General features: G+C 39.9%; 1 protein-coding gene across 1 annotated transcript; it reads left to right on the top strand.

The window, feature by feature from the left end:
- The first annotated feature begins 246 nt into the window (after positions 1-246).
- nes (lysophosphatidylcholine acyltransferase 3 protein nessy) lies at positions 247-24,577 on the top strand. Its single transcript, XM_080266227.1, has 11 exons — positions 247-349; positions 1,746-1,853; positions 2,003-2,125; positions 2,998-3,113; positions 3,615-3,755; positions 5,045-5,185; positions 7,087-7,195; positions 12,090-12,237; positions 22,055-22,202; positions 22,577-22,725; positions 23,902-24,577. Exons 1-11 carry the CDS (start codon positions 247-249, stop codon positions 24,038-24,040), a joined length of 1,425 nt encoding a protein of 474 aa, XP_080122353.1. The 3' UTR covers positions 24,041-24,577.
- The last annotated feature ends 379 nt before the right edge of the window (positions 24,578-24,956 follow it).

Below are 24,956 nucleotides of genomic sequence, written 5' to 3'. Positions count from 1 at the left end.
GTGCCATTAACGTTTTAGCAACCGCGTAAGTTAAATAGAATACCTCAAGCAAAGTAAATCGTGGCATGCGGCCATAGAACAATATTTTCGAGACTGTTGTGCTATACACTTACTGTAGATTAGATATCAGATAACGTTCGCGTCTCAGTTGATGAGCGTGGCCAGAGAGGTCAAGAAATATCTGTGTCTGGTGCCCCTGTGGAACCATCACACCAGTCGTCATCAGCTGATCCATCGACAACAAACATGGCCGGGGTAATGGCAGACGATCGCTCTTTCCTCCAAGCTTTTGCTAACTTACTGGGAGCCCCGGAGCCGGCACTGCGTCTCCTTATATCAATATTAATAGGTAAGGGCTTTACTTCGTCGACTAATGAGGAAAGAGATGAGTGGTTGTCGTTGTTTCGTCTCGGCGTTCAGTGTTTATTTGAACGGATCTGTTGCTATAAATGTTTAATGTTGACACGAGATGTCCTCATGTCCCACCGGTGCTTTGTCTGTATTTATGAGGAATGTGAGAGACGGTGCCTGAAGTGTTTATCCCAGTCTTATTATCTCACTTCATAATGCACATGGTCATGGCATCCACATTTCAGCATCCTGCACAACCGTCTGGCGCACCTGCACCGTGTTGCGTTATGTACCGTCTACACGACATCGGATAAGTTTACCTGATGCATTTAGGAATGAAAAATGTTATATGACCTTACCAAACCAACCATACCTTACCTTGCCTTTCACTATAGTTCTTACCGGTCCTGTTTTTTCCAGTGTATCCTGACATGCCACCAAAGTATTACCCTTTAAACTCTGAGTAATAGACAAGAGACTTCTCATTTAATACAAGGAGGTATAGTGCATAAATGTAGAGGTATGGTGTGTATGTAAATGTAGTGTAATTGCATATTTTACTGGGTATGGTGTTGATAGCTCTTCCACTTTTGTATATACCTTCATATTGCCTCCTAACCCTCATCCTATCCATAGTGAAAAATCTATCTATCTATCTATAGCCCGACGCCCTAATCCCGCAAAGGGTGGCCTCAGACAAAACGCCTCCAAGTCGCTCTGTCACCCACCATTTGACTACCCTCCCCCCAACTCACCCCCCCTCCCTCATATACCTCTCAATTATAGTTATGATGATACAAGCATATTTTTCAGCTGGTGATGCTGTTCTTGGTCTGTAGGATGGGATTTTTACCATACTGGAAAACTCCCTCTTATTAATGAAAGCTGCTTGGTTGTTGAAAGATGTTATGTCCGGACCAATTCATTTAAACCTGTTGTAATATATCTTCTGAACTTTTTTTTCCCCTCTGGTATTGATAATCTTTATTGATAATCATTTAATTTGCAGCTGAGTTTTTCATTCTAGTCAGGATTACCAAAATCTCTACAGAGGTAGGAAAGACTTGAAAATATGAGAGTTAATAGTCTTTGTAGTGTGAAATTTAAGAAACATACAGGAATGGTAATTAGGGGTGGCTGCTACAGGCTATCTTACAAGACATACTGTATTTTGTAATTTATTCTAGCCATTTTTTTTTTATTTTTTGTAGTTTTTTTCAGTTATGGTTAGATCATTTAGTTACAGTTGGTTGAGCTGGAGAAAGTTATGGTGGTTTAACATAGATGATTGCCATCTGGTCTGTAGAAACGTATAAAGACTTCTGCTAATAAGCATGTTATATATTGCTAATTAGTTGATATGATGAGTATTGATATCTGTGTTATGTTTGCAGGGTACCCACTAGTGTTGATACATCGATACACCTTATACTGCAAGAGTCCTCACCTGCAACACCTGTACTTCATTGCCAGTGGAGTCAGCATCGCACTGTTCAACTATGGTATGTCGCCAGTCTTTCTCTGTACTCCTAACCCCATGGATCTGGATGGTGTTCTTTTTATTTCATTCATTGGAAGCGTTAAGTAGGAAAAAGACTTGTGATAATGATGATGACAGTGACAACACTGATGATGTTTCCATGTGTTTCAGGTCAGAATGTGGTGCACTCGGCAGTTTGTATCATGGTGGCGTGGTTGCTTCTTCTGACTATTGGAGGGACGCTCGCCTCCGTCATTATCTCCTTTGTCTTCCAGATGGCTTACCTGCTTGTTGGTATGTTCACATTTGTAAGACTTATGGTATTTGTTGCTTTTTTTTTTTCTTTTCTTTTCTTTTTTCTCTTTTTTCCTGTGTTGGGGAGAGCATGTGGAGATTGCCAGGCATGAAAGGATTGGACTTGCTGGTGAGTCTGTTGAGTGTGTGGAAGAGTTGTTGTTTAGGAGATGTGTTATGTGCTGGAGGTGGGGCTGGAGCTAGCTCAGTGGCTAGAGTGGGGAGTGGTTGGAAGAAGCTCAGGGAGCTGTTGCTTCTCCTGACAATGTGAGGGCTCTCCCTCCATGCTAAGGGATCTTTGTATGTGGCATGTGTTAGGAGTGTAATGCTGTATGGTAGCGAGACATGGGCAGTAAAGAAAGAGGATATTTGCAGGCTCAAATGTACAGAAATGGCAATGATTAGGGGAATGTGCAGTGCGTCCCTGATTGCAAGGCCTGGGAGAGCTAAGTTTACCATGGAAGAGTTGAGAGGTAGGATGGGACTGGAGTATATTGATGTTGTTGTGATGAGGAGAGGTAGACTGAGATGGTTTGGGCATGTGTAGAGGATGGGGGATGATAAAATTGGGTGCAGAAAGTGGGAAGTGTTAATATTGAGGGTAGGGTAGCGAGAGGTAGACTGAAAAAGATGTGGGACGAGTGTGACCTCAGGGATAAGGGATTAAATAGGGAAGCTGCCAGAGATTGGGCAGCATGGAGAGCTGCCATTAGGTGACCAAGGCTGATGCATGCAAGCATGTTGGAGCCTTCAAAAATGAAACGAAACCTCCATTGCTGCTTGTAATACCGTGCTGTATACTGTACTGGGTATGTTGGTTTCCCCTAATTTACAATACCATTACTACAATATTTTTTACCCTCTCTCTGCAGGCTACTACCTGACAGGAACAGACACATATGACATAAAATGGAGTATGCCACACTGTGTCCTTACTCTCAGGCTCATTGCACTCACTTACGATGTCTATGATGGAAAAAAAGACCCGGTGAGTAATTGTTGGAAAATGTTGTGGAGGTTGTGAACCATTCATCCATCCACTCATCTTAATATTTTTTGTAGTGCTTACTTTGTTTTGGTAAGGTTGTTTACTTCCAGAACATTTTTTTTTTTTTTTTTTAAGCACTGTTGTCTGTTGTCAGTGTTTGTTTAGTGCTGTTTTAGTTGATAGGTATTAGGAATTGTATTATTTTATTTTTTGTTTCAAGGTATGTTGTTTCATAGTTGAGACAAGATTTTGTTATTCAAGTTATGGATGGATGGTTCATGTTAGTAGGCATGGCATCTTCATATGAACAACATACAAGGGTAATAAATTGGTATGGTGTTCATAAATAGCATCTGTAAATGATAAGGATGTGTGCCATAGTCATATTTAATAAAATCCTTTGTTTAGTTGGTATCATCCTCATCTCTGTCCTGATATAGCTGCATTTCCTCCAAGTTCATGTGTGGCTCCTTGATAACATCTTCATCTGCCTCAACTCAGGTCAGCCTGTCAAGTGACCAGCAGAAGACAGCCCTGGGATTCACCCCATCCCTGGTGGAGATTGCTGGCCACACATACTTCCCTGCTTCCTTCATGGTGGGACCACAGTTCTCCATGAGGCGCTACCTCGACTTTGTTAAGGTACGATAGTTGTTATGTTGTGCATTCTGGAGACAGCAGTTTCTCCCTAGTGTGGATCCTCTCTGGAGACAGCAGTTTCTTCTCAGTGTGGATCCTCTTTGGAGATAGCAGTTTCTCACCAGTGTGGGGCCTTTTTGGAGCTAGTGGTAGCATTTTCTCCCCAGTGTGGATCCTCTTTGGAGACAGCAGTTTCTCCCCATTGTGGATACCCTTTGGAGACAGCAGTTTCTCCCCAGTGTGGATCCTTTTAGGAGATTGTGTTAGCAGTTTCTCCCCAGTGTGGATCCTTGTTGGAGATAGCAGTTTCTCCCCATTGTGGATCCTCTTTGGAAACAGCAGTTTCTCCCCAGTGTGGATCCTCTTTGGAGATAGCAGTTTCTCCCCAGTGTGGATCATCTTTGGAAACAGCAGTTTCTCCTCAGTGTGGATCCTCTTTGGAGATGGATTCTCCCCAGTGTGGATTCTCTTTGGAAACAACAGTTTCTCCCCAGTGTGGATCCTTTTTGGAGACAGCAGTTTCTCCCCAGTGTGGATCATCTTTGGAGACAGTAGTTTCTCCCCAGTATGGATCCTCTTTGGAGACATCAGTTTCTCTCCAGTGTGGATCCTCTTTGGAGACAGTAGTTTCTCCCCAGTATGGATCCTCTTTGGAGACAGCAGTTTCTCCCCAGTGTCGATCCTCTTTAGAGAGAACAGTTTCTCCCCAGTGTGGATCCTTTTTGGAGACAGCTGTTTCTCCCCATGGTAGAGCCTCTCTGGAGACAGCTGTTTCACCCCAGTGTGGATTCTCTTCAGGTATGATTGGAGATGGAACACATGTGTCTGTACAGTACATGGAGGAGAGGAGGAATTGCAGGATAAGGTGTAAGAAAGGGATATTATTTTATTCTTGATGTCAACAGACTATTTTTTTCAGCTTTCTTAAGAATATCACTAGGACTGCAGGGATAGAAACAGTTGCAATAACTTCATGAACCTAAGGATATCTTCTTTACTTTTTATTAGTCAGTGATAGACAATATTGTTTGGCTTTAGAACAATTTCCCCAACTTATAGAAATTAACTGAGTGTTGTATTATCACAGAACGAAAGTTAGAATTTAAAAGAACAAAGTACCACTATTGCAAGTCATCTTAAAGCTCTTTTTATAGTGCTGCCAAAGTCTGGAGTTTGGTGCTGAAAAGATGATACAGTAATGGTGGTCATGATTGCCGTTTGCACATTATTTAGCATTATTGGGAAATGGGATGGGAATTGTGATTCATTTAGCTACAGTGTCACTGCTACAGGGCACACTGATGGGATGTGAGTTGCCGCCCTGCATGATCCCAGGAGTGATGCGTGGAGGACTTGGGTTGGTGTACCTGGCCATCTACCAAGTGGGCATCAGCTGGCTCCCTGATGCATTCATCAACTCAGAGGACTTTAATGTAAGTCATACAATAAATTCTCAAGTGTAAGTTGAATCTATAAAGAAAAATATCAGAAAGTGAATGGGCTGATTTCAGCCTGTGAGATGGATTCAGGATTCCAGAGGCTTGATTACGGCAAGAATGAGTGTCAGTTTTCTAAGCATGCTGTTCATACTTTAATCCCCCTCCCCCCCTTTTTTTTTTCTCTCTCTCTCTCTCTCTTAACCTGTCCATATATGAGGAAGAAGGTCACATTGATTTTGAAGTTTGGTGAGGTTGGGAATGGAAAGGAAGTTTAGTGCTTTCAGTAGTCTGCTCATATTATCTGTTTTGCTTGTGATCTGGTGATATAAGCCTCAGGGTTGGAGATGGTCATGCATATATACACAGCAATTCGCAGCAACGTTGGGTCTGGTTAGTACTTGGATGGGTGACCGCCTGGGAACACCAGATGCTGTTGGCATCCCTACGTGACAAGTGGGGTTGGTGGAGGAATAGTGCCCCTCCCTGTAAAACAATTAACTCTAAGCCCTTGGCCACCCTGTTTGGGATACATGGCGTCTGGCAATGAATGAATGAATGAATGAATTCGAAGTAGGTGGCCAGAGGTTTTTGTGCCCTGAACCCTGCTGTTAGGGATGTAAAGTGATCAACCTTTAAATGATAAAAGTACAATACTCTATCCTCTTGTCTTCCCATGGCAAGAGATTAGTTATGGGGCAGAAGTGTTGTTACAGTGAAGGTGTCCATTTACCCGTTCAGTATGGTGATTTTGTTTGTTACCTTCAGGCAGTTGTATATAACCTAGGAAAGGCTTCTAGTACAGAGAGAGATAATGATCTGTACTGGTATATATATGACCATTTGCAGGAGGGGAGATTAGTCATGTTGAATGAGTGTGTTGGAGGGTTAGGCTTAGAGAGTGCAATTACTATGAAGATATTGGAATGTGTGTGGTGGAGGTTGAATGGTTTAAGAGTTTTAATTACTGTGTGTGTGTGTGTGAAAGAGAGAGAGGGGGAGAGTTAATGGTGTGCAATCTGAGTATTTTATTTATTCCTCACCTTGTATGGAAAATATGTTTGGATGATGATGATGATGATGATGAATATATTTCTATACAGTGCTTACTGGCATCAGTTCTTTATTTTTATGAGCATTCCCAAGTCTGTATTTTGATATTTTACCAAGCCCCAAGTAGTGGATCCAGAAATTAGCAGAACAGGAAGGAAATGTTAATTGTAGTGATCCTTCCGTATTTTTGGGGAATGCATAACAGACACCCCCATGAATGAGGAAATCCAGCAAATAATTAGCACCCCTAAAAACAGTGCCTACAACCTAATTGAACAATGTGATTGCTTAGGAACCAGTGCCCCAAAGCATCATCAGATTTGAGAATCTCCATATTTAATGTGAATTTGATGATGATTTAACAACACAGTTTGTTATATAATCCCATAGTAGAGCTTAGTGTATTTGGAGATGGTTAATTAATCCACAAATACCCAAAATTGCAAATAAGGAAGAACACTCTCATCTCAAACGTCAGGATCAATTTGTCTAGCCCCGGGCTCCTACACTTGTCATGGGGCAATGTTGGATTGGGTGATGGATGGATGGATGGATTTTTTTTTTTTTTTTTTTTTTTATACATATATACTGAAGCTGAACTTCTTGTTATATACAGCATATCATCATCATTGTACATTCGGTTGAGAGGTCTACTTTTGTACAGTAATTTCTCTTTCCCAGTTTCTGGAACCTACCTCACCTCATCTCTGGATGGGAAAATGGGTGAAGTTGATTACTGATGATGACTGTGGTGTATGCTTTCCACTACATAAGCTTCATTTCTATGGTACTGACTTCTTGTTATGCTGTATGCATTTATTATTGTCTTCTTCCTCTTCTTTTAGGCCCTGACATTGTGGCAGCGACATGTACTAGTTGGACTGTGGGCCAAGATCACTCTCTACAAGTATGTCTCGTGTTGGCTGATTGCTGAGGGTGTCTGCATCATGTCAGGTGAGGTCAAGGTCATTTGGATGTTAGGGGGCAACAATTGTTATTACATTTTATGCAGTTAATCAATTCAGTTTTTTTACATCTTTTATATTCGTATTCTAGATACTATCAGCCATACAGTAAAACAAACAATTGGAGGCATGATGGTGTAGTGGATCAAGGCACTTCCAACTAGATATGGCCTGTATGGGTTTATTGCTAGCATAAAGCCACTTGTCACTCTTTCCATAAATGTGTGGACTGAATAACCTATCCCTAGGCCACTGTGCTTCTGGTAGGGCAGTGAAGGAATGGAAGATATACATAGATGGTTGGCTGTGGCTTGATTGTATTCAGCAAATGGAAGAAATCTGCTAGTGAAAGGGTTTACGAAGGCTATATCTAAATCGTCACGTTCAAAAAATCTCTACTAAGCAGAATAAAACCATGAGGAGATATAAAAGATGTCTTTGGGCTGAATTAATTAATTGTTATTACTTTGTTTCAAGCATCTGTTTATTATCAGTCGCCATTTTCTTGTAACTCATCCTGGCTGACCAAAAATGAAAGACTTCCGTACAACTAGAAGTGATGGCAGCAGTTAGATGATTAGAGAAGTTGTCTAAAAATGCAAATTCAGTCCCAGGGTCCCTGGGACTGAAATTACTTGGCTGATTTTTATCAGCATCCTCCATCATGACACAGAATACCGCCACCTGTCATGAATAAGAAAGTGTCCAGTATGGATGGTGGATATTTAGCACTGGGGTGGTGACATGTGAAGGTGTTTGCTATATAGGAGGACTGCTGATCCTCAGGGGATAGATTATCAAGCTTTTGTTCAGCCTTGGATATATAAGGATATATACTGTAATATAAAAAACTCACTTGATGTCCCTTCATTCATTTCCATGTGAGTCAGGTTAGGGTACCATGGGAGTTTTGTCTGCCATGGATGAGAGACTAGAAAATGCCATTGATAAAGCATATGTTGTGATATACCAGTACTTGAATATATAAATTACTTATAAAACACTACAGAACCTCGAGTTGTACATTACATTCTTCCCTGCAATTGAATTTTATAATCAATTTGCTAGTCAGTAATTTATAGCAGAGGACGTAATTCTTTGTTTTAATGTTAAATGTTTTTACTCCATTTAAGAAGAAATGCTGTCTCTAAAGCTGAATAGATCAAAAGATGTTCCTATGCTTGAGGGATAAAATGGATATTTGTATTATATACCATGTAAAAAATGAACATAGTGGGATGATGCATGACTGTGTGGCATTTGTGTTGTGCACTGAAGTACTGTACAGATAATATAATAATACTTTGTAGTGTATTGTACAGAATGTGAATGCTTTGTTTCCACTGCTAGAAGTGCATGGTACTGTTGAGTGCTGTAAAAAAATTTGTATGTTCTTTTGGCTTGAAGTGCTCCCACATTTGTTTCTGGTATGCATGAGACAGAAAGTTGACATATTGCTCACTGCGCCAGAAATCCAATTATCTGCTTGTGCTTGAAGCTTATCAAGCACATTTTTTTATTTTTTTATTCTTATATTTAAAAAAAAAAGTATATAGTTCCAAAAATTAGGCTTCAGAGAGTTCACAGTATATGTTGCTTTTTATTATTGTTTTGTCTTTAAATTCAAAGTAGTTAACTGAAATATTTGCTGTGAAAGTTGTATTGCTACCCATAAAGCCAATTTGCAAGTTTGACTCAGTTTACAAGTATGGAAAGAACCATAAATTTTTTAAACATCACCAACATATACGAGGACTTAACATCCTGCAGTTTCATTTTACTATATTTTTTTTAATTTATCCCACTCATTTATATATTAATATTAGTTACTTGACAAAAAGTGTTCGTAGAAGGAAAAAAGAAGTTTCGAAACTATTCTCTTGTGATGGTATATTGGCCTCCAGAATGCACATGATGTGATTGTTCTCGGGAGTTAGTTTTTGAATAATAAGAGCTATGATGTAGTAAAAAATGAATAATTGAAATTTTAGAAGAGGGAAGGAAATTAATCCTGAATGATGGGACTTGTAGGGCAGTGGAATAAATAAATACATTATGATTTTCTTGTGTGGTAGACAATAGATCTTGAATAATCAGAGTTCTGGTGCAGTGGAAAAAATATATATCAGTACTTGCACCCCAGTACCACTAATACCATTCTGCTTCCCCCGTCACGAGTATGTCACCTTTTACAACATAGCACAATACTGTATAGTTGTGTGACCTCCACATGGTTATATTTGACATTGGAAAGGTATTTGTATTGTAGGGGTTAGTGGTGATGGTTGCATATAATCCCTCTGGTTCAGTAAATCTCTCCATGTCTGAATAAAATAGTCTAGAGGTAACAAGAATAAATCTAAAGGGTTAACTGTCAGTCCAGTGATGTACTTTTTTATTTTCTTTGCCTCCAGATTGTTTTATTTAGGATAAACTCCATCAGCTCCTTCACTGCAGGATTTTTTTTCTTTCTTTTCTTTTCCCTAAGGATGGAATGAGACAGGATCCAAAAAGCAAGGAATGAGATAACATGGTAGAGGGAGAACTAATTGGTATTATTTCATTCTTTCTTTTTATTTTATACTTGGTTTTATTTAGCACATGATGGACTTTCTGGAACAGGGAGAGTTGAGTACGACCTTCAGTCCATTCACGGGTAGGGGACTTTTCCAAGGTGAATAAAATCGGCAGAAGGAATGGAATAAAAAATTAGTCATCACACTGAAAGGTTAAGGTTGTGATGAATAAGTAGGAAAGCGATGACTGTTGAAGTATTTGTTTAGAGAATTTGGAACCTTACATCCATCAACCATATGATGTTTTACTCTTCCATTATTGCGACTGTTAGATGACTGTAAAATTCAGGAGAACCCTTGTGGTATTGGAAGAGTTAATGAAGGATACATCTAACTCCATCAATTTGAAGAGTCTCTCTCCAAAGCTGGACAAGAGTATTTGAGACAGCAAAAACAGTAGTAACAGTTGCAATCCCAGGCTCATCTGAATGTGAACCGGGTGGATTGCAGGCTGAAGTTGCCCCCACCTGCAGACCACTGGCCTCCTTTGGGGAGCATAGGGAGGGAATTGAGGGACAGTTGTATAAATGTGCAGCTCCACAGTCCAGCTACATCAGTGTCACCGCATGAAGGCTTCCCTCTCCAGCACCAGACAACAAGAATAAAAGACACCATCCACTCACTCGATGTAGTGCTGCTCTCGGGTGTCTGCCCTTTCCTCATCGCCATCCTTCTTTCCTTCCATCCTCTTCTGTTTTTCTTTTCTTCATTCTTTCCTCATCCTTCTGCCTACAGGTGACTTTACACTCTCTCTTCTGTCTTTCTTTCCTTCATTCTTTCCTCTTCCTTCTGCATGTAGGTGACAAGCCAAATGGTTTCCTGTACAACAGGAAACTATTTACTACGCTGGGTAGTAACCATATAACCAAATTTTGGTGCCTGGTGGTTTAGTGGGTAATTACGGAGCTCCAGTCGGATTGAGCTGGTGAAGGTTTATATCCAAGGGGTGGTTGGTGTTTTTTGCTCACGTACTGCCACTCAGGGATGAGTGAGGCTGGTCACTCCCATCTTAAATGTCAGGACCAACTTGCCTAGCCTCTGGCTCCTATGCTCCTCATGGGGCAATGTAGGATTGGATGATGAATGAATGAATTGGACTGAAGATGTAAAAGTGCTTCAAAATTCCACATTCCCTTCCCATTAGCACTGCCATCCAACTGTAGCCAGAAAACAGTTAACCTCATGAAACTGAAAATGCATTCCTGAGGCCTTAACTATTTGCTCATAGCAAATGCTTTGACTCAGGTCCATGCTTAACTAGTATTACAGTAACATCTTGGTAGAGTTTGTTCTTGTCCTAACCAGACAGTTTTATTCAGCCTAGGAGAGGCTCATACGAGTGAAGAGGCTAATAAAGGCTGTGTTCTTGGTGCCATTAGCTCCAGCACCACCAGTTCACCATCTGGACAAGTCTTTAAATGACCATATGTCCTTACTGTCACCAACCTTTGCCTTAAGCCTCAGTTTTGAGTTTGGAGTTTTCTTTCTTAATCAGTTGCCATCCATAGCTGGTGAGTCCAGCCAGCCCCACAGGTTAGATTATAGTTGTGTATAATAGGTAGTAGTCTCAGTCCAGGCTTTGATTGTGTACGGATGTGATTGAGTCCACGACCTGGGAGTGTTAAGCGCCTCTCCCAGGTGGGGAATTACCATTCCAAATTCACACCCAAAATAGATGAGGGCTGGTGACAGGAGAGGCATACAGACAGCAGAAAACTTGCCCACATTTCTTGTTGGTGGTGCACTGGGAGTGCTGGAACTACGTGGCACTCAGTATCACTTTTATTTGCCATCAGTGGGTGAAAATGGTACATACTGTACAGTACATGCATGCATGGTCAAGACCTTTAAAAATTTAAACATCTGATCACTCTGGTTTGAATAATCTATCTTTAGCCAAATATGAATGCTAGAAGATAGCAAATAAAATGAAAATGATGTCCTCATGCTGAGGACATTAATCTGTATGCAGCTTCATCTCTGAATAACACCATCATTTATCCCATATACAATAACACCACTCTATCTTGAAGAGCCTTCTGTCTGCCTTAACACTGGAGCATGCTCCACCTTGACAAACTTGGTATCTTCCATAACACCACCATATCCTGAGAAGCCTTATATCTGCCATAACACCACCATATCCTGAGAAGCCTTATATCTGCCATAACACCATCATATCCTGAGAAGCCTTATATCTGCCATAACACCACCATATCCTGAGAAGCCTCATGTCTACCATAACACCACCATATCCTGAGAAGCCTTATATCTGCCATAACACCACCTCATCCCAACAAACCTCAGGCCTGGCATTCAACGGGCAAGACCCTAAGAGTGGCGAGACTCAGTGGGACGGGTGTAGAAATATCCAGATCATACGGTACGAGGGAGCCACACAGTTCGGACACATCATACAGTCCTTCAACAGCAACACCAATGCATGGGTCGCTCAGTAAGTCGATATGGATCCAGAGAGGAGGAGGAGGGCTGTCGTGCCTGATTGATGGTTGTGGTGGGTTGGTTGTTGACCGATCGGTTTGTTGTTTGTGCTACTTAACCATCAACACTAACAACAGTGAAAATAGGATCAATAACAATTTTCTAACCCCTCAGCCTGATGATCCATTTTCCATTGTTATTGCTAACCTCAGGTCAGTTTATTTAGTTTGAGAGGTTTCTTTTGTATAGAGGTAATGGATGCCCTACCTGACTTCCGAAACTCAAAAAGACTTAAAGAAACTGAATGAAATTGCAAGTAGCAAGAATAAAGTGGAAAATGTATCACTGGGTTCAAGGAGTTAACTTATTGTTTGGTGTGATTAATATGTTTTGCAACTTAATTGATTGTTTGCTGTGACAGGTTGTTTGTTGTGAATGAGTGGTTGTGCTAGCACTGACATTAGTTGCATGTTTTGACTGGTAGGTAGGCAGTTGATTAATTTGTTGGTTTGCAAACACACTGGATGTTGATTCATTGACTGGTTGTTGCATTAATACATTAATTGGTTGTTTCTTGGCTGATTAGCCGGTAGTTGTTTTGATGTTGAAGGGATTGGTTACCTGATTTGTTCCTATGTTTCACTAATTCACATCAGCTGGTGGTTTGTTGTTGTGGTGATCTCTGTTGTTTTTTGATGATTTACCTCTAATCCTCATCTCTTATTGGTGTAGTTGGATGTTTGGTTGGAACTGAGCTTTGTTGTATCTGCAAGAAATTATATGAACATATTGCTAGTGTGTTGTGTCTGTTGACTTCTTCAGCCAGAGGACTTCATCACTCAAATTGAATCATATGGTGCCATTATGGAATCCCCTTATTGAGGTTGGCAGTGGTACAGCTGATGTTTTCTATGGACTGGAAGCTGAAATAATTGATAAATCACCTAGTTACATTCCAACAATTGCTAGAAACTCTTGGGAAAACAAAAATTCCATAGCCTTTAGTTAATAAGATCGATAGTAGTGTTAAGAATCTCAGCATACAGTAGATTTTGACTTTATTTCCATGTGGCTGGGCTTGCTTCTGAAGAGTGAGCCAGATCACTTCACTATTACTCGTTTATTCTTACTACCACCAGATGGCTTTATTTTACATTGACTTGGAAATGATTTTTAGTGGTGAGCAGGTGATTGTGACAGAGAGCTACCATCGGGTGGTAGGACTTATGCGTGTTAGCTTGATCAGTTCTCTCCAGGTGTAAATATGAACAATATATTGAAGGGATTAGGAAAATCATAACATCATGATCATGAGTGAATGGTACAGAAAATTTGTCTATTAACCCTTTGGCTGCTAAGAGCCTCTGAGGCGGACCTATCGATAGCCTGCTACAGACCTCTCAGAAGGCTCTCTTTGATTTTAAATTTTGCGCCTTTGATTTCGGTGGGAATGCGGTATGTATCATCCCCTCCAAGCACAGATTTGCCACACAGTGGTTTACTGAGTCACCCAGCATCCCCGGGCTGGTGGCAATCGCGCGGGGTGAATTGCGAGGCAGCCACAGAATCATTGACCTGAAAAAACAGCTAAAAATGACCTCTCTTCAACCTGTTTCCACGACGCTGTAAAAGGCTCTACCTCTTCACAAACATGCTCGTAGGTAAGTAGAAAGGTGTCGACTTCTGATGCATGTGCTTTTTACCTTTATTTTTTTGTCTCTAACTGTAAACAAACATGAGTTGAAAATGACCGATTTTTGCCCAAACTAGCCGCACAGCAGGGCACAACGTAGCTCAGAACCTGCTGCAGCAGCCTAGGGGTTAAATAGTTCCATGGCTAGCAATAAAGCTGATTTTGTCAGCTCCCCTAATTTACTGTTTCAGTTCAGTGGAAAACATTGTGATATTTTGGGAAACTGTCCTGATGTACTGTTTAACAAGGACTGTGTGTACTAAGTTAGATAGCACCTTGTGAAAGTTTATATTCCAGGTCCAGAGTGTATAAAGTTGTGTGCATATTACTCATATTTTCATTGGCTGATAGTTAAATTGCACCCATCATGTTGTTTGTACTGACTTGTTATGGAAAACTGTATGGTATTGCCAACATGATTTAAGATCATGCATGTGGTACAAAGGATTGCCAGTTGTTCGCTTCTGTCCCTTGATGTCATATTTATTTGTGCTGTCTCCTGATGTCCTGATAATATATTCAGTGGAGTAGCTTATTGAATTGGATGGGTCAGATATAGCCTTCATTAAGTCTTTTGCCATAGAGGTTTCTCCAGAGCTAAATAAATCATCTATTTATAGCAAGAATGAAGCAAAAGAGAAAAACCGTACTGACATACTGAAAGGATTAGCAAAGTAAAATAAAAGTGGTCTGTGTTATAAGTCATGTATGTATTGTAAAGTATCACAACTTTTTGCATAGAAACTGGTTCTGTTGATTATGGGAATATGGAGAAGTGACTTTGTAGATTGTAGTGGAACTTTGACTTTTCATTAAATACAGTAAACTCTCAATTATCCGTCATCTCAATCCAGTATTCTGACAGTGCTGTCGCAAAACCCTAGTGCTTTGGCTAACAGTGTGGTGTCCTGTGTTCAGGCTACTGTACTGTATTGTATTGCAAAGCTAATAGCCTGTCAGTAAGGTACTTTTGTCCTAGCAGTCAGTTGTGATTGTTAAGACAATACGGTCGCAAAACCCTGGTGCTTTGACTATGTGGCGTCCTATGTTCAAGTTACTGTACTGTATTGTATTGCAAAGCTAATAGCCTGTCAGTGCTCATGTCCTAGCAGTCAGTTGTGCTTGTTAAACTACCCTTGTACTGTATTGTTTACTCTACTGTTTACGAGTGCAAAGCCCCCAGTGCTGTTTCTCCCCATTGATGCCAAAACTTGGTGAGCACATACAGTGCAGTATTACGCTATGTACAGTACTGTATTACTGAACTGTGTCATTACTGTGTTGTTTTAATATGCGTAGTTTTCATCTTTTACTCATAGCAAAGTTTTTAGGATGGAGGGTCAAGACTGATAAAACCACAATATCTGCCTCAAAGCCAAATGTTGCACCAGAAGTGAAATATCCAGTGTTTTGCTTTAACCAGCATATGGCTTGGCTGAGGATAATTGAGAGTTCACTGTATATATAAAACTGATGATTAAACCCCATCCATCTAATGACACTCTTGGTTTTATTCTTGCTACTTCCAGATGATTTTATTCTGTTCAAGAATATCACACAGCTGTGAAGGGGTAAATAAAAACAATATTTTACCCTTCCAGTTCAGAAAGTATCTTCAGAGCTGCATAATGCAGTATCAGTAGCAAGAATATGATAAAAAATTAGTCATCACATTGAAAGAGCTTATTGAAAAAAAAAAAAAAAAGGTGACTATCAAGGTCTTACTATAGATGCATAGGTACCTTGATGTCACCCTTCACTACAAGCACTGTCTGGCACCTTATTTGTTCCTTATGTAAATTGCATCATACAGCACATTAAGTTTTTGCCATGGTATTTTGAATTTTGCCCGTATCCAGTCTTTCAGGTTTGTGTATGATTGTATGATGGACTTTCTTGTGGTTGTAGCTGTTTTGGTATTGCATGGCTTTGAATTGTTAGCAGTATTTGCAGGCTACACTGGAACTGGGGAGGGATGCCTTCATGTGATGGCACCAACATAACCAAGTGACTCAACTGCCTGGTTATACTGATGTCCATCATCTTCTTCCCTGTCCTCCAGTGTAGGGGTAGTGGTAATGTGTGAGCAGAAACAATGACTTCCGAATGAATTGTCACAAACAAAAAATTACCAGCAATTTCCTTGCCAGCATTCTGTTCAGCCGTCCTTACTTGTCACTACTCTTTGAATATCAGAAACTGTCAAGGAGGAAACTGTTTGCAAATTTTTTGTCCTGCTTGTACAGCTGTGTGGATTTTGCAGTTTATTTACTTTACAGTTTTTTGTGTACAGTTTTGTGTTTTAACTGAATATATGTTTTCTCTTTCCATTCATGGAAAGAAAAAAAGATTAGGAGGAGGAGGAGGAGGAGTATTGTAATATGTTCCCTTGATTTAGGTATTTTAGGCATTTTGGTTGCATGGGGCTGAGTTTGACGAATTTTAGTGGGATTTTGTTTTGTAGTTTTGTTGTGGAATTTGAGTTTTCCAGTTGACCATGTTGTTAGTGTGGTGTTGCCATAGGCATGGACTGCTTGCTGTATACAAGATATGCTGTGCCTTCTGGGATTCAGTGAGGCTTAGCTTGTGTGCAGTGTAAATTGTCTTACTTCAAACTTTCCTATATTTCTCCAAACTCCTCATCTTACTTCATCCTGGCTTCATATTGTCTTACTTCAGATTCCCCTATTTTTTCCCCTACCCTTCATTTTACTTCACCTTAGCTGCCCTGCTTTTCCCAGACTCCTCATCTTATTTCACTTTGGCATCCTCTTAACCCTTTAAATCCAGGCGACATCATTTTTTGCTTATTCTTACCGCTGCCAGAGTATTACCTGTATATGCTGTTCAGGAAGTGCCTTTCGGATTGAAAGCATTTATTGAAGCTCTATCTGACCCCCTTAGTTTGGAGCATCTATCCTACACTGTATAAAGCTGTCAGGAGATGGCAAGATGAAAATTACAGAGTTATTCCCAGGTCTTGCTTTCAGTTGACACTCGCATTAATTTAATATCTTTAATCTTATGATTCATTTTTTAAAGTACATTTTTGCTGTTTCCTGGCCATTTTATTCATAATTTTGAAGACTTCAAACTAGAGATGATGTGTATGGCTTCTGTTTGCCTTTTCAATAGAGATGGTTTTCCCAAGTGGAGAATAATTATCTGGCAAGAATAAACTAAAATTTGTCATCATAGTGAAGGGGTTAAGCTATTTCTTCTTTTTCTCAGATTTTGTTTTGTTCTGTTCATTGGCATCATGCTTTTATTGGAAAGTACTGTATTTACTTTTATACTCTCCCTTTTGTTTTCTCTCTTACACTTCCTTTCCCTCTCACACTTTGTCTGTCTGTCTCTCCCTCTCCTGTCCTTCTTTTCCTCCCTTCCTTCCTTCCTTGGTCCCACACCTGCATTGCTGTCACTGTGGGTAGGATTGTCGTACTCTGGCCGTGATTCGCTGGGCAACTGTCGCTGGGATGGATGCGCCAACGTGAAGATTGGACTTTACGAGGGTGCCACGTCATTCGGGAACATGATTGCCTCGTTCAACACTAACACCAACGCATGGGTCGCCCAGTAAGTAGGCTCCCGCTTCCTCAGCCTTCCTACCCCCTCGCATCTTCCTTCACTCCCACCTCCTACCTGCAGTTGGATAGACTAGTAAGTAAGCCTTTGTCCTGTAATCCCTCCACCTTGTCTGTTGGTTAGTGATTCCTTCAGTCCAGTGATATATTTTGAAGTTTTTATTATTCTATCTCTTTATAGCCAGATGCCATAATCCCTTAAGGGGTGGCCATTTGACTTTGAGTTAGTTGTTTTACAGGGAGGTGCACTAAACCCTCTGCCAACCCACTTGTTGACACATAGGGAACATGCATGGGTTGGTTATATGGTTACCACCCAGAACTGTAAATGCTTTTATGGCTTACAGGAAACCATTAGGTTTGTCACTCAATGTAAAGCCACCTGAAAAGGAAAGAAGAGTAATAAAAAGTGACAGGAAAGATGGGAGCAATAGGAAGAGAGGAGGGCAGACACAGAAAAATAATGATATGGGTGAAGGAAGAAGTAGGCAGCACTATGTCAGGTGAGTGGATGATGGTCGCCACCACCTACCACTGAGTTTATTATTCTATGTATTTATTATTTTATGCATCTGACTTGGGGCAGTTCCCAAAGAGCCAGCCGTACCATGTTTCACCTCCATGTCACCACTTGTTTCCTTCAGACAGTTTTGTCCTGTGTAGAGTGAGAAATCAAGTTGTGAAGGGTTAATGGAGAATGTGTCTAACGCTGCCAGTACAACCAGTGTTTTCAGAATCGTCTGGTGATAACAAAAGTAAACTAAGAGCATGTCATTGGACTGAAGGGATCAAGATTAGCTTGGTTTCATTTGCATTTGTTGCTGCAGTACTGTGTGGATATAGTTAGTTCTAGTACAGTGCCTTTGATCATTTCAAAAATATTTTGTCTTGGCTTCAGTAGTCGTATCAGTTACTTGGTAATTTAGATAGCTGTTGTGCAGTAGGTATATGAGTTACTGTAGGTAGTATTACTTTACTGGGATAGTGTTGTAGCTACATAGCATTTGATGATCACACTGTACTTGTTCTTTGTTCCATTAGCTTTGTCTGTTGCATAATGATTTAAGAATAGCTAGAGTGTGTGTATTGTTTAGTTTCTATAGTCACCATAGGTGTTGGAAAGGGATTCCTTTACATGGTGGAACAAATCTGACTGGATAGTGGAACTGTTCACAGTCAGTAACATAAATGACCCTCATTCCCTTCCATAATCTCCTGAAAGGAGGATGGCAAACTGTAGAATAAGGCCAGATTCAAGATGCCAACTTCAAGTTCAGACGAGCTAGGGACACCACAACAACAGCCATTTCCTGAGTAGTTTGGATAGTCTGGTTGTAGAATATGCTCTTTGCTCCCCTAGTCATATTCATTCTTTGTACTGCTGTTACATGAATGGCCACTTTATAATAATTTAGCACATAGGTTTTGATCATTTCATGTTTAGCGCTGCACATCACACAGTATTTTTATCAACACTCATGTGCTATTGTCACTTGATAATATAGTGCATTACAAGGATGGTTATCTACTCTTCATACTGCACAGTAAACCCTCAATTATCCGGTGTTGCAATATCCGGCCAAACACAAAATCCGTCACTGCAGGCTTGGCTCTATTAATGCAATGTTCGGCAAAATTATGCAATATCCAGTGCCAAAACGGGAGGTAACTGGCGGTTTTGTGCAAAATCCAGTGTTGAGGTGTATCAACCAGCTTGTAAACGGCAGCCAACCGGTGCTGTATTGCTGCACGATATCATTATGTTATTGTATTTTATGCATAATTTTCATCTTGTACTCATGGGAAAGTTTTTAGGATAAAGGTTTGAGATTGATAGCATTATCCGGCTCAATGCTGAATATTGAGCTGATGGGGGGTACAGAACTGTGTACTGTCTGGCATTTTCCTTTAACCAGCTTAGGGCTTGGCTGAATTACACCAGATAATTGAGAGGTTACCGTTTATATCCTTTAAGCGGTTGGGTATTCAGTCAATGTTTCTCTTTCATTCTTTCTTTCTATCTCATGTCCCCTTATCTTCCACGCCTGACTAACCCATTACTCCTTAGGTTTGATAAATATCTTCACAACATCCACTTAAAAGCTTTTATTAATACCTTCCTTTCAGCCAGGATTCTCCATTGCTGACGGCTCAGAAGTTGTACTGGTAGAGCACTTTGTTGATGAATGCTGATTTTTGTGTGCCAGTGGTGTTGGTTATCACAGGAATAACTAATGTTGCTGTTTCCTTCTTTACCCTTGAATATCCCTTGTGCTGTGATGATGTGATCTCTGTGTGGCTGTTTTTAAACAGTATTATTCTGTTTAGGAAAGACTTTGTATACCAAGTGGGTAAAATATAGCATCATTAATTCCTTCTCCATTGGGGGATTCTCCTAAGTTAAGTAAATAGTGGAACAAAATGAAAAGGGATGTCCTCAGGCTGAAAAAGTTAAGAAAACTAATATCACATGGAATTTGTTATGGTGTTGTTTGAGACTCTTTGTATCGCATTTAACATTCTTTGTGTGAGGTGTGCTTCATTGTTGGTTCCTGTTTTGGTTTTACTTTTCAGAGTTAGGTAGAATGTAGTGGTAAATTTTTTGGCCAGTTCCGTCACTTTATAAAGAATTTGGATAATGTTAATTGGATGATATCTAATTCTTAGCACCTTTTGATTTTTTTTAAATATACAAGTATATCTTTTTCATATCTTGTGAAAGTAATTTCTGTTGTTATTTTTTATAATTGTGTTAAGGAACCTTTATCTTGATGGTAATTGTCATTTTTTGCTGTGTATATAACTTTCGTAGCTTGTTGGCAATTTTGTTTGATTTTGGTAACTTTTGGAAACATCATGTTGAATGTTGTTTTGTTATTTCTTATTTTATTGATGATTATTTCAGTGTTGATAAATGGTGTGTGTGTGGTTCATGGTATCTCATTTTTCAGATAAGTTTCCAGAATTGTTTATAACTTTAGGGTGCTTCCATAGTCTCTGCTTTTTGTCAAGATGACAGCAAGTGAACCTTCCATTCCTGTTTCTTTTTCAACGGTCACTTTTGGCAGTGATACCTGCTAGCATATGAACCATAAATATAAGTAGTGGTGGAACGGTTACCATAGAATCCTTAAAGAGCACTTAACCTTACCAATGAAGCTTATCTTGTTGGATCATCTTTTCATTGAGATAAAAACAGATTAACAGTGGAGGCAGTCATTTGTCTCGTGTTTGTAATGATGGTTCAGAGAGGACTGTTTATCACTTGTTCTTAGTCAGTCTGATGAGACAGAAACACCATGGCTGATCTTCCATAGCACTAGGTCATTATTTCTTGGACAGTCATTAAAAAAAAAAAAAAAAAGTTGATTTTGTCTGTAAATATCCAGATTTTTAAAAGTTTTACCTTGCCCTTATAAGCACTACATATCCCTTAGATCTTTATTAGCTGTGATGTAAAAAAACAATTATATATATATATATATATATATATATATATATATATATATATATATATATATATATGTACTGTACATGTACAGGATATTACTTTAAAATACATCAACAAAGGTTTTAAGTCGGATATTACATGTTAGGTTTTTATGTATTTCAGGACACATATAACATCCTGGAATTAGTGTGTCAGTATACAGTTATTTGATATTCCGTTTACTTTGATTGTTTTGCTGTAATAAGACCAGATGGTGTTCGGATCAAACTCCTAAAAGTTTATTAATATATGCCTCTTGTCTTCTCCCACTCACTCATCCCTCACTTTCTTCCTTCAACTTTCTCATTCTTTTTCCCTCCTGCATCTTCCTTCTTTCCTGTAACTCATTTGCATTTCTTCTTTTCCCTCCTCCCTTTCTCCCTCCAACTTTTATTGACGCTCTTCTTTCTCCTCGTCTTTCATCCTTTCTTTCACCATGTATTTTCCCCACATTTCTCCATTCCTACTACCTTCATTCACAATCCTTCCCTCTTCCTCCCACCAACTCTAAATCACAATCTCCCTCACCCCCTTTCCCACCCACCCTTCTTTCCATGCTCCATTCAACTTTCCTTTCCTTCCTCCCTCCCTTCAATATTCATTCATAATTCCCACATTTTCCTCCTCTCCCCATCCTGCATTTGTCTTTCTTGTATTTCCTTCTTTTTTTTCCCCTCTCGTTCCCCTGTCTTTCTTCTCCTTCCACTGCCTTTCTCCTCCTTTCTCCATCTTTGTTCTCTTTCCTTGATTTTTCTTCTTCTGTCTTATTCCCATCCTCTTTAATCATTTTCCTTCCCCTCCCTCTTTCTCCTTCCACCTTCCTTCATCTTTCATGTTCTTTCTCCATCTTCATCCACCTTTCTTTGTTCTTGTCTTTCTCTTCCTTCCTTTTCCTTCTTGTGTTTTTCCCCTTCCTTTTGCCATTATTCTCCTTCCACCTGGTCTTCCACTTCCATCAAAATCCCTTCATTCCTTTTATTTTATCTCCATCTCTCCTTCCCTGTTATTTTGTTTCCTCCTCCCTTTCCTCTGTTTTGTCTCCACCCCATACCCATTCATTCAGATACGTGTACAAGCGGCTGCGGTTCCTGAACAACCGGTATGTGTCACAGGTGTCAGCACTGGTGTTCCTGGCAGTGTGGCATGGGCTCCACTCCGGCTACTATGCCTGCTTCTTCATGGAGTTTGTCGTCATGAACTTTGAGCGTGACGTGAGTTTCAAGAAGCCATGGATGGGTCTTGATAAGCCATTAAGATACTTGACCTGATGCTTGGGTAACTTTTTTCATAATGACTTATGAGTATTGTTGCATTGTACTGTAGTAACTTTTGTTTGGGCCTGCACTGCAATTTACTAGCTCTCCATCAGGAGATCTGTCTTTAACCTTAATCCCATAAGGACGTACTTTTTAAAACTACATCAATGTAGCCTCAAACCCTTACACCTCTCAGGAGGTAAAATAGCACTTGCTGTTACCTTTATGTTTATTTATTTTGTTGTTTACCAGTAATAATATATGTATGGACAATACCATATATGGGAAAAAGAGATCAGGATGATGATGATGATGAATATTTCTTCCAGCTGTCGAACTTTGTGAACCAGTATCCACGGTTGGTGTCAGTCCTCAATGCAGGGCCTCTCAAGTACATAAAGCTTGTTGTACTGAAGATTTATGTGGTCATCTTTATGGGTTACTGTCTTGGCCCATTTGTACTGCTGAAGCTACACAGGTTAGTCCAGGAGAGGAAGTCTGGATGATGATGATGATGTGTAGTTTGTTGCCCTTCAGGCCTTGCCACTTCATTGATGACTTGAATGGCTGTACAGTTACTATTCATTATATATTGCCTTTTTATATGGTATTTATTGTCAGCTTTAGATTCCTTAATAATTCCCTGTTGTAGTTTTGCTGCCTATAAAGCTGATATGTCTGTTCCCCTGTTGTATAGAACCAGTTGTAAAGTACAGTAGTCTATCTATCTATCTATAGCCCGACGCCCTAATCCCACAAAGGGTGGCCGCAGACAAAACGCCTCCAAGTCACTCTGTCACCCACCATTTGACTCCCCTCCCCCCAACTCACCCCCCCCTCCCTCATATACCTCTCAACTCCATCCCTCCACCTCATCCTCGGTCTACCCCTCCCTCTCCCTCCCTCCACCTCACCTACATACACCCTCTTAGTCAGTCTTTCATTCTCCATCCTCTCCACATGTCCAAACCACCTCAGTGTATTTCTCCTAATCTTTTCAACCACATCCACATCTACCCCACAACGTTCCTTCACTTCTTCATTCGTCAACCTGTCCCTCCACGTCACTCCACATACTCCTCTCAAGTAACAGTAGTAGTTTTGGTATTTAGAAGCACATTCCTGCATTAAAGCAAAGACCATACCTCACAAGTGTTATGAGAACCTTTTAATAAGTTGAAGCATATAAGTGAGTTTCATTTCATGTGTGGGGTAAAGCCAAGAATTTTGACTGCTTGAAAAAATGAATGGGTCTTTGGTTCCATACATTAGGCACTGTGATGATTCATATGCTTTTGTGTGTGTGTGTGTGTGTGTGTGTGTGTGTGTGTGTGTGTGTGTGATCCAGCTCATCCTATTAAGAGTAGAGGGGTATAGGATATTTATTCAGATACTGTACAATATTTTTTTTTTTTTTTTTTTTTCTGAATTCTACCTCACCTGGTCCTTAGGATGTAAGCAAAAAGTTCAGGATACAGTAGCCTGAAGATGTTTCTGTCACACCCATCTCCTGTTTGGGGTTCCCGGAAGGAAGCAAGTGTCAGAGATGATGATTAATAGTACTGTAGTAGTAATGGTGGTGGTGGTGGTGGTAGTGGTAGTACTGTAGTAGTAATTTTATTCAGCATTGTGAACATAAATTATTTTTTCACAGGTGGTGGAAATTCTACCAGTCATTATGTTTTTCGGGTCACATATTCTTCGCCGGGTGGCCACTGTATGCCCCAGCAGTGAAGGCTATCCTGAAGACCGTGGCGGGTGAACGAGTCAGGATAGACAAGAAGAAGGAGTGAGCACACACATGAGTGATCATGGGTAAATTATGTGAAACAGACAATAGCAAAAGACAGAAGGTGCTGGAATGTGGGATGGGTAAAGGAAATGCAAAATAATGAAAGACAAACGAGACCAGAAGAAGGTGAAATGACTAGAGAGAACACAAAATGCCCATAGCAAAAGACTGCAACAACCATATTTATGTGAGGTAGCTAGGGAGAATGCAAAATAGGTAATGACCAATACAGTAGTTCCAGAATTATTTGAGATAGCTAAAGACCAGATAACAAGAGGTTGACAGGGCTGGATTTATGTGAGATAGCTAGGTAGAGTACAATATGGGTAGAGACAGAAGATTCTGGAACAGGGTAAAACAAACTGATGCTAAACAGTAAATAATACATGTTAAGTAAGCAAATGTATATTGGAAGAAAAGAAGGCTAGAACAGAGGAAGGAATAAAAATTAACACAGGTGAAATATGGGTACCTGTATATGGTAATTGAAGAGATTTCATATTAATAAGTAAACAAAAATAGTTTGGAAGATAAAGGACAGAAGATGACATGAAATGGAACGGGAGAATAATGAGTAAAGTTTAGAGATAAAAGGAAATGTAAGAACAGCCAGTAACTGGTGGTACTGTAAATGGGTCAACAGAATGTCTGATATGGAGGAGGAAGAATTGATTAAGAAAATGAAGGATGTCCCAAAGAATCAAGAATATACTGTACAAGAAGAAATGAAAGGTAATTAAAACTGGAGAAGGGAACAAGCAAATAACAATGGCAGAAGCAGCACAGTTAGAAAGTCCTCTAAAATAAGAATGCAGGAAATCATGTCTTTTGAAGGAGATGAGGAGGAAATTTTGAAGAGATAGCAGTTTAAATGCAGTACTATTATTTTTTTCAAATCTGAAAAAGCAGACAGCTGA

The sequence above is a fragment of the Coenobita brevimanus genome, chromosome 19, assembly GCF_032717465.1.
Source record: "Coenobita brevimanus isolate Jiangsu-jjx chromosome 19, ASM3271746v2, whole genome shotgun sequence".
Taxonomy (NCBI): Eukaryota; Metazoa; Arthropoda; class Malacostraca; order Decapoda; family Coenobitidae; genus Coenobita; species Coenobita brevimanus.
The sequence above is the reverse complement of the archived record's forward strand: the minus strand, read 5'-3'. Positions and strand labels throughout refer to the sequence as shown.